Source organism: Marmota monax, unplaced genomic scaffold (genome assembly GCF_021218885.2).
Source record: "Marmota monax isolate L192 unplaced genomic scaffold, Marmota_monax_Labrador192_F-V1.1 WCK01_AAM20220418_F8-fsc00033, whole genome shotgun sequence".
Lineage (NCBI taxonomy): Eukaryota > Metazoa > Chordata > Mammalia > Rodentia > Sciuridae > Marmota > Marmota monax.
This window is the reverse complement of record NW_026694282.1, coordinates 5,325,161-5,338,443: the sequence shown is the minus strand read 5'-3', so window position 1 is coordinate 5,338,443 and position 13,283 is coordinate 5,325,161. Positions and strand designations below refer to the sequence as shown.

The 13,283-nt window shown below is 37.0% G+C and overlaps 2 protein-coding genes across 4 annotated transcripts in view; one reads left to right on the top strand and one right to left on the bottom strand.

Annotated features, from left to right (window-relative positions):
• Haus6 (HAUS augmin like complex subunit 6) overlaps positions 1 to 8,687 on the top strand; it is a 40,389-nt gene extending 31,702 nt beyond the window's left edge. For 2 of the 3 annotated variants that reach the window (XM_058586375.1, XM_046467354.2), the window contains 3 exons: positions 77 to 212; positions 1,557 to 2,585; positions 4,661 to 8,687. In XM_058586375.1, the coding sequence (XP_058442358.1) occupies positions 77 to 212; positions 1,557 to 2,585; positions 4,661 to 4,716 (1,221 nt within the window). In that variant the 3' untranslated portion in view covers positions 4,717 to 8,687. The remainder of the gene's footprint in view (positions 1 to 76; positions 213 to 1,556; positions 2,586 to 4,660) is intronic. The other variant, XM_046467355.2, reaches the window with a different exon arrangement.
• Positions 8,688 to 10,167: 1,480 nt separating this feature from the next.
• Positions 10,168 to 11,805, bottom strand: Rraga (Ras related GTP binding A). Its single transcript, XM_046467346.2, has one exon. It carries the CDS (start codon positions 11,526 to 11,528, stop codon positions 10,587 to 10,589), a length of 942 nt encoding a protein of 313 aa, XP_046323302.1. The 5' UTR covers positions 11,529 to 11,805; the 3' UTR covers positions 10,168 to 10,586.
• Positions 11,806 to 13,283: the final 1,478 nt, after the last annotated feature.

Genomic DNA, 13,283 nt, shown 5'->3' with positions numbered 1-13,283 from the left:
TACTATTCTTAAGAAGTTTTTGTTGCATTTGACTAGTGGGGTTGGCTGTTTTTTAAGTTTTCTCTTTCTGTTTTAGGTTGCCCAAGCAGTTTTATCTGATTCACCACAGCTCTCTGAAGGAAAAGAAGTAAAATTAGAGGAACTAATCGACTCTCTAGTTTCTAACCCCTTCTTAACAAGGAAACAAATTCCCCGAACTCCAGAAAACTTAAGTAAGTTAATAATGCTTTCTATCTCATTTCCTCTTTCTTATATATTATCACTCTTAGACCTATTGTCTTTTGGAAACATATTTTAAAATTCTGTTCTGTATCTTTCAACTTAGTTGACAATGGCTCTTTATTTGTTGTGATGTAAGGGAATTTTAGTGAAGTATTCAGTCTTTCATCAGTATTATTTTGAGATTTTAATGTACTTTCCAGAGGTATAATTTGCCGTGATAATACCACAATTTTGTTTTTGTTGTGTTACCTGGGTTTTTTTCTGGAGAGTATTTTACTTAACCACTTTCTAAAAAGTCTCCTGCATTCAGATCTGACCACATTTAGAAAGTATAGAGGCTGTATTTTCCCAGTCAGCAACCATGCATATTAGCCAAAAACTGCACAGATTTTTACTTCTCCCCAAATAGTACCAGATCTTTTTTCCCCTATAATTCGTAAGCAGAGTTCTTCATTAATTTATTTATTTATTGTTGAGATAAGAGTCTTGCTGTACTACCTAAGCTGGTCTCAAACTTGGGATCCCCCAGCCTCAGCCTTCTGAGTAGCTGGAGGAATTACAGACATGTTGCCTTCACAGCCAGCTGGCAAAGTTCTGATACTGGTTTTCTTATGTAACCAAAACAAATCATCTTGGTTGAGTAATTAAATACAATTTCTCTTTCCTGCCTGATTTAATTAAAGTTCAACTCAACCACAGCCTAGATTGGTTGTTAGCAAACTACATTCTGTGAATCAAATCTGGTCCTGCTCTTTGTTCTGTTTAAAAAAAAAAAAAAATTATTGAGCACAACTTGCTCAGTTGTTGACAAATTTTTTTTTTTTTTTTTTTTAAAGATTCACTGTAGTATAGTCATATATGTACATGGGAAAGATATGTCAGATTCATTCCACTGTCTTTACTTTTCCTGTTACCCCCTCCCTTGACATACTGTTTATAGCCACTTTCAATTGCAGAGTTGAACAGTTTGAACTGATCAGATGGCTGCAAAACTTAAAATGTTACTATTTGACCCTTTATAGAAAAAGTTTACACCCTGACCTAGATGGAAGAGAAATTGTCTTTTTAATGCATATAACTCATATGTATTGTGAAAAACTATATGCTATTTAAGGAACATCTTTTCTTACACATCTTGTGTTTCATCAGCTGAAGATGGAGTTAACTGATGTTGTTGGGGTTTGGTATTTTGTGGAACTTTAGCATCCAACCAGCATATTTATGGAACATATACTGAATCAGTATCCTTATTTTCAGCATTAGAAATAAAGTGTTTAATTGCTGGCTTTATGTTGAGAATATTAGTAAATTGTATTTTCCCCCCTTTTAATTAGTAACTGAAATTAGGAGCTCATGGAGAAAAGCAATTGAAGTGGAAGACAGTAGAAGTACAGAACCGATTCAAGTGGATACTGAACATAGAGAAGTATTGTCGGGATCCCTACCTGTGTTGCATAATCAAGAAGAATTCAGCATGGCCAGTTTATTCTCAGATTTTGATCAATCTCATTTGGCTGAAGAGAAAGTTGTTTCAGGTTGCATTAAGGGTATGCCTGAGAAATATGTGACCAGTCATAAAACTGAATCCCCAGTAGAAGATCAGTCAGATTTGTTAAATAAGAAAATAATTTGTAAGCAAGATTTAGAACGTACACCTTTACCAACCAAGCTTTCAACAATCAGCCAAATAGAGAGATTTTCCCCTACTGTGGGAAATAGAATAGATGTGATAGGTAAAAGTGAAGAGAAGTATATTAAAATATTGGACTGCTCACAAGCTTCTTATAATGAACCTTCCATACATAAGACTATGTTATGGAACTCTTTTCAGATAGCAAGTGAAATTAGTTCCAAGAGTCTTAAGGATACAGATTTTGGCATATTACATGAAACTCTTCCAGAAGAGGTTGGTCACCTAAGTCTTAATAGTTCTAGTAGTTCAGAGGCCAATTTTAAACTGGAATCAAATAGTCCTGTGTACAGAGGCATTTTTCCAGATTATGTGGGAGAAAGACAGACTACTTCAGAATCAGACTTCAATTTACAGGCTATTAGTAGTAGTTATGAAGCTCTAAAGAAATCTCTTTCCAAGAAAAGGGAAGAATCTTACCTCTTTAATTCTGAAGCACTTGAAACACACAAACCAGAATCAAGTCCTTCACCTAAAAATATGCAAGCAGATGATATGCTTAACTTTTTGGACACTGATGATTTGCTCATTGATTATACAAAACCATCTTTACGCACGTCCCTTGGTGAAAGAAAACAGTCTCTATCACCACTAATTAAGTTTTCTCCTGTGGAGCAAAAATTGAAGAGCACAGTACCATGTGGTCTTGGAGAACTTCCACCTAATTTAAAAGGTAAGATTTAACTAGATTTTTGCATCACCTATTGAAGTTTTCTCTCAACTTTTTATAAAAATCATACATATCGAATGCTGCATAATCTTGGTTTTTTTTTTTTTTTTTAAGTTGTAGTTGGACACAGTACCTTTATTTTATTTATTTATTTTTATGTGGTACTGAGGATCGAACCAGGGCCTCGAACGTGCTAGGCTAGTGTTCTACCACTGAGCCACAACCCCAGCTCCATAATCTTGGTTGTTAATGTGATAAAATATGTTCTGTTTTCTTTAATTGGGGGTTGAAAGAGTGAACCCTTACTTTACAGGTACTTTCAGAATCTATTTATGCATATGTGGTTTACAACTGGTTAGGGTCAGAGGTAGGAAAAAAATTCACAACTCCCGAAACTTAACTGTTTTTGTAATACAAACTATTGAAAGTAAATCTCTTTGAAATCTTCTTGTCTAATTGTAAATGGTTTTATTTTATTTATTTATTTTTGTATCTGGAATTGAACCCAGAGGCTCTTTATCACTGAGCTACATACCAGCCCCTTTTTATTTTTATTTTTTAGCCCTTTTTATTTTTTGAGACAGGGTCTTCCTAAGTTTCTTAGGGCCTCACTAATTTGCTGAGACTGGCTTTGAACTTGTGATCCTTCTGCCTTAGCCTCCTGAGCTGCAGGGATTATAGGCACATGTCACCGCACCCAGCTGGAAAGTGGATTTAAAAATGTCTAGAAACACTTTTTTTAAATGGAGATTCGATCCAAGGGCGCTTAACCACTGAGTCACATCCCTAGCCTCCTTTTCAAAATATTTACTTTAGAGAGGGGGATCTCACTGAGTTGCTTAGGGTCTTGCTGAATTGCTGAGGCTGGCTTTGAATTTGTAATCCTCCTGCCTCAGCTTCCCTAAGCCTCTGGGATTACAGGTGTGTATCACTACATGCAGTTTATTTTTTATTTTGAGACCCAATCTAAGTTGCTATTAGAGTTTGTTAAATTGCTAAGGCTGGCCTTGAATTTGTAGTCCTCTTGCCTCACCCTCCCATGTTGTTGGGATTATAGGCCTGTGCCACTGTCACTGTCTCTATCTTTTCATAGCTTTATTCCCTTATGTGTCTGTCTCTCTCTCTCTCTTTTTTTTTTTTGCACTGGGGATTTAACTTAGGGGCACTCAATACAAAAAACATCTGTTTTGTATTTTATTTAGAGACAGGGTCTCACTTGAGTTGCTTAGGGCCTTGCTAAATTGTTGAAGCTGGCCCCTGGGATTACATGTCTGTCTCATTTTATATCGACATTGTCATTTCAGTTAATTTAGGGCCCACCCTACTCCAGTGTGAACTCACCTTAGCTAATTTTATCTCTAAAGACTGTTTTTTTTTTTTTGCAAATGTCACATTCTGAAGTTAGTTGGGTTTGAATTTCACATACCTTTTGGGGGACATAATTCAACCCATAATGGTTAGCATTAATCATTATTGAAGCTTGGTAGAAGATAATGTTGGATTAATCATAATTCTCTTCACTTGTGATTGTTAAATATTGCTCTTATACCGTGTTGGGACGGATTGGAATCTGATGATAAAGATTAATTTACACATCACTCTGATTTGCTCCTGATATTTAAATACTAGTATTTTGAAGAGTATCCTAGGAGAAATGTATTGATTTCTGGAAGTAAGGTGTTTTAATGGAAAAAAAAAAAAGATAATTTTATCATAGTTTGAGTATTTTCATAAATATAAACCTTTGTTAAATTAAGGAATTTGTGAGCCAAGCACAGTGGTGCATGCCTATAATCCCAGAGGTTCTGGAGACTGAGGCAGGAGAATTGCAAGTTCAAAGTCAGCCTCAGCAACTTCCTGAGGCCCTAAGCAACTTCCAGGATGCTGTCTCAAAACAAAAAGGGTTGAGGATGTGGCTCAGTAGTTAAGTGCCCCTGGGTTCAGTCCCCAATATTGAAAAAGAAAAAGAACAACAACAACAACAAACCCCAAATTTGCTACTACTTGAAATCTTCCCAATTTCTTTTTCTTTATAATGTTTGTTTATCCCTTTTCTTTTTTAAAAATCAATTTTGCAGAAGAAGAAATCTTGAATAAGAGCCTTGATGTGAAGGAATTTGACTTGACAAGATGAAGCAGTATTCAGATAATTGAACAATGATGTACTTAATTGAAGCTGTGTCACAAAATAACTTATAACTTAAATACATAAATACAGGTTGGAAATGTAACACTCTTTTTCAAGGTCTAAAAAAATTCTAAATGCCTTTTAGTCTTTTATAGTGTTTTTAGGTAAGGAAAATACGTTTGGATTTCTTTGTAGGGATGTAAGATTGAAATGTGAAGTGTTTGGAAAGCAGATGTCAAATATGGAAAGCCATTCTGATTGCTTGAATCCTGTATGCATTAAGTGAATGATAAAAGTAGTAATTGAATTTATTGTTATAATTTTGTTAATTAACATAAGGATGAGTAGTTTTTGATGTGCTTTCACTGGGTGGTTTAATATAATAGCCACTGAATATATTCATCTTCCTTTTTATGGAAATAAGCCACTTTTTTGATTCTTTATGAAACATTCTGGTACTACCCCCCTCCCCCCAAAAGTGATAAAAATAGTGCCTTGGGATGTGTAGTGAAGATGATAAGTTTTAAGATTTCAAAAACTCTAAGCAGGCTTCATGATTATTCAAGTAGGTTGATCCTGAGAAATGATGTTTGATGGAATCAATTACATATGATAAGTGAAGAATGGGCAGAATATATTTAGAAAAAAGGAAGAAGATGGAAGAAAATAGAAAATGACTGGACACTTAAGGAATACTTAAGTGGATTATAAATCCATTCAGTGGGTTGTATTTATATTTAGTCTATATTTAGTCTAATTTAGACTGAGAATTTAATCTTAGTTTATATTTTAACAAAAATATAAGTTAAAAATTCATTAGTTTGTTTTATTGTTGGTTTTTCTGGGGGGAGGAAAGGGAGGTACTATTTTGTATTAGTATTGATTATTTTACTTTATTGCTCAAAAATCATTAAAGTCCCCTACTGCCTGCAAAGTAGTTCCAAAATAACCTGAGAAAACAGAACTTGTCTTTAAGTAACTGGTAACTCCATTCAGTCTTCTGCCTCACTTTGTCAGATCACATCACCTAGAAATGATCTTGTCTCTGGCCTCCAAGTGAATACATGCCTTCACCTCATGAACCAGAAGGAATGGAACAGACACTGGAAAGGCAATCATCTTCAGTACTTTCTGTAGAATTCTGACACATAACCATCAAAATTTTGTCCACCAGCCCCCAAGTAATTGATAGGAGAAAAGTTGACAGGAAGAGTTCTGAAAGTATATGGGCTATTTAATAGTTTATCTTGGACTGCTCTTTTCTTTGTCTTATCGCAGTTTGAAGATCAGTCTTTTTGTGAGGAAAAAAAAAAGGAAAAAGCATATATAAAAGTACTTTCTTTTTTTTTTTTTTAATATTTATTTATTTATTTTTAGTTTTTGGCAGACACAACATCTTTGTTTGTATGTGGTGCTGAGGATCGAACCCGGGCCTCACGCATGCCAGGCGAGCGTGCTACCACTTGAGCCACATCTCCAGCCCCTAAAAGTACTTTCTTTATAGTGGATAAGAGAAAGGAAAGCTCCTCCAAGGTGCTGTCTTTATTAGTTAATATAACAAACTAGGAACTCTGCAGATCTAGTTAAAAATGAGAGATCATAGTGGAAGACTAAAGGAAATTATGTAGGAGATCTATGCCTTTAAATTTGAACTTTGTTAAAAAATTATCAGTGACCTGTTGATTTTTTTTTTTTTTTTTTTTTTTGGGTATGGGGTATTGAATCTAGGGGCCACTGTGCCACATCCCCAGCCTGTTTTTATCTTTTATTTTGAAACAGGATCTCTCTAAGTTATGTGTTTTGATGTGCTTTCACTGGGTGGTTTAATATAATAGCCACTGAATAGTTTCATCTTCCTCATTAAATTGCTGAGGCTGGCTCCTGCTTCAGCCTCCGGAGCTGCTGGGATTATAGGTGTGCATCACCATTCCTGGCTTAATGGTTTTTTTGAGTAAGGAAATGACAAGGACCTGACATGACCATTCTGTAGTCTGCTTTGAGAAAATCCTGTATCTGCACTTCCTAAATTAGCATCCTAAATTAGGGAGAAGTTAGGACTATTATATTAGCATCTGCCAAGTGCCAGGGCCATTGCTAGACACTTAATATGTTATTTCATTTAATTTTTGTAACTGTGTAAGATAGCAATTATGCCTATTTTACAGATAATTATGCTGAAGCCAGGAAGCTTAAATGACTTGTCTGAGATGGGATTTGAGGACCAGCTGTGTTGGGAATCAGATACATTTTAAGTAATTCAGGTCTAAAACAGGAATTCGAAACTGCAATTTAAATATGCTCCTCTGGTAATTCACAGGTTCAGTAAAAAACTTGAGAACCTCTGCTAAGAAATTGTCATATTTAGCTCTGAAGTACCTTTAAGAAGCAGGCACACTAGTGTGTATATACTGCTGTAAAGATAGCTAACTGATCAGAAAGCTGGAGTTCACCAATAAAGTGCAGGATATCCTTAATTACTGAGAATCAAAAGATGAAATGTTTCTGGATGTTGTGGACTTATCAAATCATATTGAGTTTTACCTGTGATAAGCTGAAAGTGTTTGACCTCCTTGTCCTTGCTGTGCCAACAACATGACAAAAGCTCAAATCTTTAATTTCTTTAAAATCATTGTACTTGCTTGTAGCTTTTTGCCTTCAGCTTCTTTACTATCCATTTTCTCCTTTTGATCATGAGGAACTGCTTTGGTTACATCATTTCCTTGCTTAAGAGCCCATTAATAGTGCATTGCTAATTCTAGATGAATTCAAATTTAAGGGCATATAAGATTTCTTACATAAATTTCCTCTAGTCCCCATTCCACTGTAATCTCCCATTTTTTTTACTGAGATGTGTGAGCATTGGTCTTTAGCAATTTTGATTCACAATTATTCTGCAGTTGGAGTATCTTACCTTCCCCTTCTATAGCTGTGTTGTAGCCTATTATTGCTATAGCTCTCTTAAGGTTCAGAACAAATCTTATTTCCACCTTGAAGGCTTAATTTGTCCTTTCCAAACCTACATGCCTATCCCCCTTCTCTGAAATCTATGGTTTATCTTGTTATTTGTTTAGTATTTCATTTAATTGTATATTACCTTTTTTGTGGTTGTATGTGCTCATTATAACAATTATATCTATACACATACATACCTATACGTAGATGTGTGTGTGTATGCATCCACAAGCATACATAATACCCCAAGGACCATGTTTTGTCATTAACAATTGTAAGTATTAAAATTGTTTGCCTCTTACTCAAAGGAATAAAAGTAATGTTAAAGAGGGCTTATGGCTTTAGCTGTATTTTTTCTTATTATTAGCTTACATAGAATGTACCTGTTCACTCTCTGCAAGACATAAAGGTATGTAAATTGATTTCTACATCAAGTTTAATCTTTAGATAATGTAATATGTACTAATTATTACTGTTTGTGTGTGTGGACCTGGGGTTCAAACCCAGGTCCTTGCACATGCTAACCATGCACTGTACCACTGAACCTACACCATTAGCCCCTAACTACTTTAAATGTTTAAAAAGGACGAACCTGTAAAGTTGCTGAACATGAAAAAGTTATCAAGCAGAATAAAGAATAATTGAAGAAGAATTTAGCTGAAAACAAAACAAAAAGTTATTTTCAAACTTTTTTCTTATCCATAAAATATGAAGTCAGTTTTTTTCTAAAGAAAAAGTGGGAATTCTTGAGACTTATATGAAAGAAAATCCTGTTTTTTCCTTACTCTGAATGTACTAAAATAAAAAATGTTTATGGACATTTTCTTCTACGTAAACGTATTTGCTAAAGTTGAATTCTTTTTTGCACAAAATTCAGCTACATAGTTGCTCTAAAGATAACCTTTTTCCTTATTGTAAACTGGCAAATCCATATCCTAAGACAAGACTGTTTGTGAGTCCTGTGTGAGACTACTTGTAAATATGTTCAATACACTGTTATCTTTTAATAAATATTAAATATTATACTATCTGTCTGGAATTTCCTGTATAATATCAAAAAGAACCATGCCTTGCAAACTGTAAAATGATTATGTACAAAAGTAACATTAACAACTTGATCAGCAACATAGAGTGAGTGATTCAGGTTAAAAGAATATTTTGTTGTTTTAATGACTAGACTTATTACATAAAGTTTTTTTGGGGGGGGAGGAGGGTACCAGGGATTGAACCCAGGAGTGCTTAACCACTGAGCCACATTCCCAACTCTTCTAATTTTTTTAAAAATTATGAGCTAGGGTCTAAGTTGCTGAGGCTGGCTCCAAATTTTTGACCCTCCTGCCTCAGCCTCCTGAGCTGCTGGGCACATGGTGGCACATGGCTATAATCCCAGCAGTATTTTAAAATGATTTTAAGTTTTCTCATGAGATCTTTGTTATTGCCAATGGCTGTAATTAGGTGATTTTTATATCCTAGATCTTCACTTTTTACTCTTCATGGGTAAGAACCCTGTCATCACATCTGGTACTACAGGGTTTAATACATGTTAATTAACTTTATAAAGTCTTGAAAATTCTAAAGCCCTATCACTTATATTTATTCTTTATGAAGCTATTGCCTCATGTAAAACAAGGCAGCTTGGAGTTATCAGTGGTCTTTTGGCTCTAAAATACTTAAGATTTAATATAAAATAATCTACAAAACAGCCATTACTAAACTGTAGTGGGACATTTTAGGTCTGTTTTCGATTTCAGTAGAACATATTGCTTATTCAAATTAGTAACTTCTATTTTTCCTTGAAAGCAGGCAATCTAAGAATCTTTGAATATCATCTCAATTTTAGTAGATGAGAAAGCTGTTATGATCTTAATCAAGGTCTCCCAGCCCCCCACCCAACCATTATACCCCACCATTTGGACAGAAGTTAAACATCCTTGCTTTTAGGTGATTATTACTTCATATAATTCTCAATTTACATGCTTAAGTGACTTCTTTCAAGGAATAGTTTTACTGGCTGATCAAAACTATTCACATTTGAATTTATCTAGAAATTGGATAACAGTAATACCTCATAGACTGTGAGGTTAAGATAAATGCCCATCAAATATTAATACCTGGCATTTAGGCTCAAATATTCAGCTAGATTTCAGAGTGTTTTGGGAGGAATTAGCCTAGTAGATAGTAATGGTAGCTAACACAATAATACTGAGTATGTTAGGCATCATTCTGAATGTTTTGTTAATTCAATCCTTTCCTATAAAAGTGGTATTGTCTACATTTCATAAATGAAGAAACAAGCACAGTGAAATTATGGCTCTCTCTTAAGTTCTTAGAGTTAGTATGTGAAAGGCCCTGAATTCTAATTCAAGTGTTTTAGCTCCAGAGTCCATATTCAGTAAACAATAGGGGTTAATCTCACAAAATTAAGTTTTCCAGTTAAGCAATACTTGAGGGCAATCAGAATCTTTAGTTTCTACACACTTTCAAATTATTTCAAATAAGACCATGTTTTAAATTGCTAAGTTAATGTTTATTCATGATTGAAGCCAAGAAGAATTTATAAATGCATTTTAATACCTTGCTGATAAAATAGGAACATTCCATCTTTGCAATCTGATAATACAGGAGAATATTGGTAAAGGCTTTGATGGGCTTATCTATTATAACCAGGTATCAGAACATACACAAACCACCTACTTTAGTGTTACACTGTACCAACTTTTCATAAAGGCCATCTTGAAGCTCTACTGGATAGCTGAGTAAATAGTGTCCAATGTTTCAAGACTAGGGAACAGGGAAGAGATGAAGTAGTAAGCAGCACACATTTCAAAGCCCACTTTTAAGCACACGACATTATGAATATTAACAACAAAGGATGCAAAAAAAAAAAGTAATTCAGCATTTTCATAAAGAGCATTTGGCAATATTCAACGCATGAGGAGACTGTGCTTGGGGCCATCCACTCTCTCTAGCTTCTCAAAGTGTTTCCTGGCATTGCGAATGTTGATCAGAGTAGCTGCAGAGGGGATGGATGGATCCGACATAACCACCATCACATATGTATTCGATGTGAAGATGTCGATGAAAGCAGCGAAGTTAGAATTCCTAACTTCCATGCTCTGGAAAGACGCGGCCAATTTACTGCAGCTTAGCTTGAACTGCTTAATGATGTTGCTGATCTTCTCAAACCGGTGGACGTCACGCTGCTCTTTGCACTGATAATGGGAAATCACCAAGAACGTAGCTCTCTCGAACAGCAGAACTTCATCAGCCTCAATAATTTGGGCAAAATTCCTTAGGTTCATTTCCAGCTGCTGAACGTTGGGAATAAGCTGATAGACGATACTGGACCAGGCTTTGTAGAGCGTTTCATCCCAGATGGATGTTCGAAAACAAGCGCACTCCAGTGGGCGAGATAAACGCCTCAGGTCTTCCTCTCGCTCTTTAAAAATCAGGTCACGCTGATCCTCCTGAACTAGATCCATTTTGTGCACCAGGCAGAAGATTTTGGCATCAGGTGAGTTCTGGAGGATGGCCTCCAGACATGACTGATAATAATGCATGTCCTTTTCCAGTTCGCGGCTCTCTACATCAAACACGTAAATCAAAACCTCGACATTACGAAAGATGTTATCTCGCTGGCTGGTGAAGTAATTTTCCATAAAGGTGTCCTGACCGCCACAGTCCCACAGGTTCAGCACCAGATTCCCCAGGAATCGGACGTGAGAGTGCTCCACATCAATGGTGGCACCCAGGCGCCTGGTATCGCGAGCGATATAATTTGCAAAGATAATGGACCTCATGCTGGTCTTCCCCGACCCGCTTTTCCCCATCAACAGCACCTTTTTCTTCATGGCTGTATTTGGCATCACCCGCCGGAGCCGCCGCGGACTGGGCCTGAGGGCGCGGCCTAACTGCAGCACCGAGGAAGGGTTGGGGAGGGAGCTCCGCAGGCTGCGCTACCGCTCGCACCGATGTATAGATGTGCAGTCGGAGAAGCCGAGAGCGCGAGCTCGGGGCTGGAAAAGCTGCAGTAGGGTATCTCTTCCTTAGAGGAGAGCGCCTGGGGCGGACCGCTGCAATCGCTAGAGAGAATTGCTCGTCTTCCAGAGAGAGGAGACGTTGCGTCCCTGCCACCACCCACTTCCCGCGGAGATATCGCGAGCGTTCCGCGCTCCTGCTACCACCCACTTCCGGCGTCGGTATCGCGCGAACCCTACGCTTTGCGGAATCTCCGGTGGAACTCATCAGTAAAATGAAACCAAGCATGGGCGACGGGAGATATAAAATGGAAGGGAAAAAACCAAGGCTACTGTTTTGTTCTATTTAAGCTGGGTTTAGGGTTGCAAGAAGTACGTTTGTGATCGGTGGAAAGGATGCTGCCCCCCTGGTGGCTGAAACTCCTCCACTCACAGTCACCTCGCCTTAAAGCGAGAGGTACTGTGGGCATTGGCAGCGGACAGCTGAAGTGGAGTGAAGCCCTAACTTCTCAGATCACCTGGGCAGGGCGAATGGGAACTGTGAAGTTGAGAAGGAGATTTCGAGAAATTAAACGATTTCCCAGTGCTACACAGCTAGATGGTAGTACATATCTACTGGGAGACATCCTGACTCCTAGTTAAGTGTTTTTTCCCACTTCCAGGCAAGTTTCTTTCTCACATTTGATTTTCCTGTAATCTCAGACTTTGTAATCAGAATTCCAAAGCTCGAGGGGACTGTCGTGTGGAACACCAACCTCACAATAATCTGGTCACAATAACCGTGTGAATAAGTAACTCTTAGTTAGAAAGTCAAAGCTTAGAGAAGTCCAATAACTCCAAATCACACAGATTTTAAATGAAAGGGAATTTGGATTCATATAGTCCAGCTGCAGAGTTTGGTTGCCTAACAATAGGCCACATTGCCTTCCTAAAAATGAAGTTCTACTTTTGGTCTTCATGTAGATAAATGAATTAGTGCCATTCGGTATTATTCAGAGAATGAATCAGTACCATCAGAATATTGAGCCTCTTAAGTTAGGATACTTCATACCTACCATAACACCCTTTTCAGATTGTATGCTATACAAGTGTAGGTATCCCATTCTTCCAGTCATTCAAAAAATATTTTTGGTGCCTACTATATGTAGGTCACTCAGTTAATATGTGCAGGGAAAAAAGTTGGAAATTGTCCTTGATTTTTTAAATGTAAATAAAGCCTGCAGTTAATGCAAAAATAGTGTATGAAAAATCTTTCAATACATTCGAATTCAGTTTCACCTCCTGGGTTACAATTCTTCAGAACTTTTGAATCTACTGCATAGGTACTCTGAATGTTCTCTGTCATTCTGGGGTTTCTTTTCTAAGTTGGGTGCCCTTTTTTCCCTGATCCCATGCCTTTCTCACTTTTGGCTCATTAACTTATTTGGTGGAACATGTTTTCCAATAGTTTCCTGATAAAAAGTATGAGAGCAGGCTGAGCACAGCCACTTAGAAGGCTGAAGCAGGAGGATTGCAAGTTTTGAGACCAGCCTCTTCAACTTAGCAAGACCCTGTCTCAAAAAGAGCTGAGGATGTAGATAAATAGTAGAGCACTCCTAAATTCAAACCCCAGTACCAAGGTGGGGTCATGGGATGTGAGGGCAG

Coding starts and splice junctions, on each gene's coding strand:
- Rraga (XM_046467346.2), bottom strand. CDS start 11,528: ATGCCAAATACAGCCATGAAGAAAAAGGTGCTGTTGATGGGGAAAAGC.